The 4,876-nt window shown below is 48.6% G+C and overlaps 1 protein-coding gene across 1 annotated transcript; it reads right to left on the bottom strand.

The window, feature by feature from the left end:
- Nucleotides 1–1,939: 1,939 nt before the first annotated feature.
- Nucleotides 1,940–4,542, bottom strand: LOC142250348 (heat shock 70 kDa protein-like). Its single transcript, XM_075322500.1, is given in 1 exon segment — nt 1,940–4,542. A coding segment is annotated over 1 exon segment (1,932 nt). The 5' UTR covers nt 4,123–4,542; the 3' UTR covers nt 1,940–2,190.
- Between the last annotated feature and the right edge of the window lie 334 nt (nt 4,543–4,876).

The raw sequence follows: 4,876 nt of genomic DNA, 5'->3' as shown, positions 1-4,876 counted from the left end.
ACCTGTAATGGTGCAGGGCCATGTCCCTGAACGGTACTCCAGCTCCGTATCCAGCAGGTTCAAATGGGTCTGTGGATGGAGCCCGGCGTCAGAGCTTTGAGGCCGGCAGGATCCCACTTCCTCAGAGCCCCCCAGGGGGATGTGGAAGGAAAGCAGCATGTGGGCTCCAGCCTCCGTACCAGCAATAGGTACCTCAACCTTACAACACCATCAACGGGTGAGAAGGGAGCATGCTGGGGGCCCTATATGGGCCCTCTTTTCTTCCATCCGAAATAGTCAGCAGCTACTGCTGACTAAAATCTGTGGAGCTATGCATGGATGTCTGACCTCCTTCGCACAAAGCTTGAAAACTGGAGAACCCGTGATACCACGGGGGGGGTATAGCCAGAAGGGGAGGGGCCTTGCACTTTTTAGTGTAGTGCTTTGTGTGGCCTCCGGAGGCAGTAGCTATACCCCAATCGTCTGGGTCTCCCAATAGAGCGCTGAAGAAAATCGGTGCGAGTGGAGTGCGATAAAACATCGCATTCCCCTCGGACCAATTCTAGCCTGTGTGACAGCACACATGAGCGATTATTTTCTCAGCCCTAATCGGACCGAGAAAACAATCGCAGCATGCTGCGATTGTAATCCGAGACTCTTTCTCTCGCACCCATTCAAGTGAATGGGGCGAGAGAAAAATCGCACTGCACTCGCGGTACACCGGTGTACCGTGCGTGCAGAGCGAGAATGTCTATAGCCGGCTACACAGGCGAGAGGGAGAGAAATCCCTCCCCTCCTGAGTGCCGGCCCGCCCCCCGCAGCTGAGGTCTGCTCGCACGAACGGACCTCAGTTGCAAGGACACAAGCATGAGACTCGGCTCTGCTGTACTGCCAGCACGAGCCGAGTCTCATGCAAGGGGATCGCAGTAGTCCCCGTGTGGCCCCAGCCGGTGAGAGTTTAACTTTTATGGGTTTATATGTAAAATGAACTGTTGCTAAAGCTGATTGGGCTCTTCAGAACTCCTTTTAGCAGATATAGGCCCAAGAGCATTAGCTTAAAAGGGAACCTGTCGCCAAATTTGGTGACTATAAGCTGCGGCCACCACCAGTGGGCTCATGAAAATATATATATATATATATATATATATATATATATATATATATATATATAGCGCATTCTAACATGCTGTATATAAGAGCCTAGGCCGCTGTGTAGAACATAAAAACCACTTGATAATACTCACCTAAAGGGCGGTGCAGTGTAGATTAGTTGGATGAGTGTCTCCATTCTCTGGATCCGACGCCTCCTCTTTCTGCCATCTTTGTCCTCCTTATGCAGCCTGGGTGCAAGACGCATGCTACATGATGCACACAAGCCAGCATTGAGGTACCGCACAGGCGCACTACAATACTTTCATCTGCCCTGATCATGCACCCAGGCTTCAGAAGGAGGACCAAGATGGCCGAAAGGAGGCGCCGGACCAAGAGACACCCGTCCGACCAGTCTGCACCGCCCCACAGGTGAGTATTATAAAGTAACATTCAACACATTGGCCTGGGCTCTTATATACAGCATGTTAGAATGCTGAATATAAGAGCCCACTGGAGGTGGCCGCAGCTTATCACCAAATCTGGTAACAGGTTCCATTAAAAAAAAAAACAAAACAAACATTTATGCTCGACAAGACTTCACCTTCTGATGCACCTTCTGGCTGAAAAGTACATGCAGATTTGTTGTTTTTTTTTTTTTTTTTTTTAAGTGAAAAAACAATGACTGGAAGGGCTGAAAAAGAAACAGGTAGAAAAAAAACAAAACACTAAAATAAATCTATGGTTTTAATATCCATTTGTAAGATCAATACCAAAACAATAGAAATGCACAACAGAAAATCTATTCAATATGTTTATTAGGACAAAAAAAAAAAAACAAAAACACAAGACAAACATGTAAACCAGTCGCTACTAAAAGTAACCTTTTTTCCCCCACAGTGCAAAAATTTCCAAAAAAAAAAAAAAAACCACCACACAGAACACATACAGCAATATATTTATCTATGCCATTCTCCTCCAGAAAAATATATATTTTATGGTCTTTGATATATGTATCTTACAATGAGCAAAACAGTCTTAGAAAATTTCTTCAAAAAGGTGAAAAGTTGTGTAAAACAAAAACAAAAAAAAACAACAAAACCCATAAGCAGTTCAATGTTCTCAATCCACCTCCTCAATAGTTGGCCCAGAGCTGCTACCCTGCCTGGCCTGTGAACCGCAGCTGGAGGTGGGCATTCCTCCTGGCATACCTCCCCGGTACATCTTTGTGATGATGGGTTGGCACACCTTCTCCAGCTCTTTTTGCTTATGGGTATACTCATCTTTCTCAGCAAGTTGGTTGTTCTCCAGCCAGGTGATTGTTTCCTTACACGTGTCTGAGATGAGCCTCTTCTCATCATCACTGATCTTCCCCTTCATGTTCTCATCTTCCACCATACTCTTTATGTTGAAGGCATAGGACTCCAGGGAGTTTTTGACAACAATTTTATCTCTCTGGGAATCATCATCAGCTTTGTATTTCTCAGCTTCTTGAACCATTTTCTCGATCTCCTCTTTGCTAAGTCGACCTTTGTCGTTCGTAATCGTGATCTTGTTTTGCTTGCCTGAGCTTTTGTCCACAGCTGACACATTCAGAATACCATTAGCGTCTATGTCAAAAGTAACCTCAATTTGGGGTACACCGCGGGGAGCTGGGGAGATTCCACTCAGATCAAATTTACCCAGCAAGTTATTGTCCTTGGTCATGGCTCGCTCACCCTCATATACCTGAATAAGAACACCGGGCTGGTTGTCAGTGTAGGTGCTGAAGACTTGAGTCTGCTTGGTGGGGATGGTAGTGTTGCGTTTGATGAGGACGGTCATAACCCCTCCAGCTGTCTCCAGACCCAAAGACAGCGGAGCCACATCTAGAAGAAGGAGATCCTGCACAACCTAAGACTTGTCTCCCATTAGGATGGCGGCCTGGACAGCAGCCCCATAGGCTACAGCTTCATCTGGATTAATGCTCTTGTTCAGCTCTCGTCCATTGAAGAAGTCCTGCAGCAGCTTCTGCACCTTAGGGATACGTGTAGAGCCCCCCACAAGCACAATCTCATGGATCTGGGATTTATCCAACTTGGCATCTCGCAGGGCTTTCTCAACAGGCTCCAAAGTACCACGAAAGAGGTCAGAACACAGCTCCTCAAAGCGGGCTCTGGTGATGGAGGTGTAGAAGTCAATGCCCTCATAAAGGGAGTCAATCTCAAGGCTTGCCTGGGTGCTGGAGGACAGGGTGCGCTTGGCTCTCTCACAGGCAGTCCTCAGTCTCCTCAGGGCCCTCTTGTTTTGGGTAATGTCCTTTTTATGTTTGCGTCTGAATTCTTCAACAAAGTGGTTAACCATTCTATTATCAAAGTCCTCTCCACCCAGATGAGTGTCACCCGCTGTGGCCTTCACCTCAAAAATGCCATCATCAATGGAGAGGATGGAGACGTCAAAGGTGCCACCACCCAGGTCAAAGATGAGGACATTGCGATCCCCATGGGTTCCTTTGTCCAGGCCATATGCGATGGCAGCTGCTGTGGGCTCATTGATTATTCTCAGCACATTGAGCCCGGCAATGACACCTGCGTCTTTGGTGGCCTGGCGCTGGGAGTCGTTGAAGTAGGCTGGCACGGTGATGACTGCGTTGGTGACTTGATGACCCAGGTAAGCCTCTGCAGTCTCCTTCATCTTTTGCAGCACCATAGAGGAGATCTCCTCCGGGGAGAACGTCTTCTGCTCTCCTTTATACTCCACTCTCATCTTGGGCTTTCCACCATCACTCACCACCTGGAAAGGCCAGTGCTTCATGTCACCCTGTACCACAGGATCGTCAAACCTTCTGCCAATCAGTCTCTTAGCATCAAACACTGTGTTCTGGGGGTTGAGCGCTACCTGGTTCTTGGCAGCATCTCCGATCAGCCTTTCAGTGTCCGTAAAAGCCACATAGCTGGGGGTAGTGCGGTTTCCCTGGTCATTGGCGATAATCTCCACCTTGCCATGCTGGAAGACCCCCACACAGGAATAGGTGGTGCCCAGGTCAATGCCAATCGCCACTCCTTTAGAAGCCATTTTCTCTCAGGATGAGTGTGCAGTCAGAGAAATCAGAGCAGGTAGCAGAGCAGAGTCTTAGTAGTGGTCTCAGGTAGCAGAGCAGAGTCTTGGTAGTGGTCTCAGGTAGCAGAGCAGAGTCTTGGTAGTGGTCTCAGGTAGCAGAGTCTTGGTAGTAGTTCTCAGGTAGCAGAGCAGAGTCTTGGTAGTGGTCTCAGGTGGCAGAGCAGAGTCTTAGTATTGGTCTCAGGTAGCAGAGCAGAATCTTGGTAGTGGTCTCAGGTGGCAGAGCAGAGTCTTGGTAGTGGTCTCAGCCAGGAAAAGGTTCTTTTGAAGTTGCGCTTTGCAGCTCTACTCCACGACAGGTTTTTGTAACTGATCTACCGGTGTGCATGGGCGCTCTATATATATGCGCAATGTAGCTACGTCACAACTCTGCTAACCAATCACAACTCGGTCCTAACACGCTCCCGGCGTCACTAGGCAACTTTCCCGAAGTTTCCCGAGTGTTCCCGGCAGAGCCAGCCAATCACAGAGCAGCTTACCTCATAGACGACGAAGAATGTTCGCGAGCGTTCAAGCGGGTCCAACACTCGACCAATCAGCGGCGGCAGCTGTTAGTGACGTCACATCTCCGGGAGAATTTTCCCGACTGTTCCTGGCAGAGATAGAGCTGCTCAGCCAATCAGCGCGAGGATGTGGGCGTGGCGCGCGAGGCAATGTGGGACGATTCTGGAAAATGCGCGGGACGGACATTTCTGACAGGAATTAGTCA

Source organism: Anomaloglossus baeobatrachus, chromosome 9, assembly GCF_048569485.1.
Source record: "Anomaloglossus baeobatrachus isolate aAnoBae1 chromosome 9, aAnoBae1.hap1, whole genome shotgun sequence".
NCBI lineage: Eukaryota > Metazoa > Chordata > Amphibia > Anura > Aromobatidae > Anomaloglossus > Anomaloglossus baeobatrachus.
This window is presented reverse-complemented; position numbering and strand designations above follow the sequence as displayed.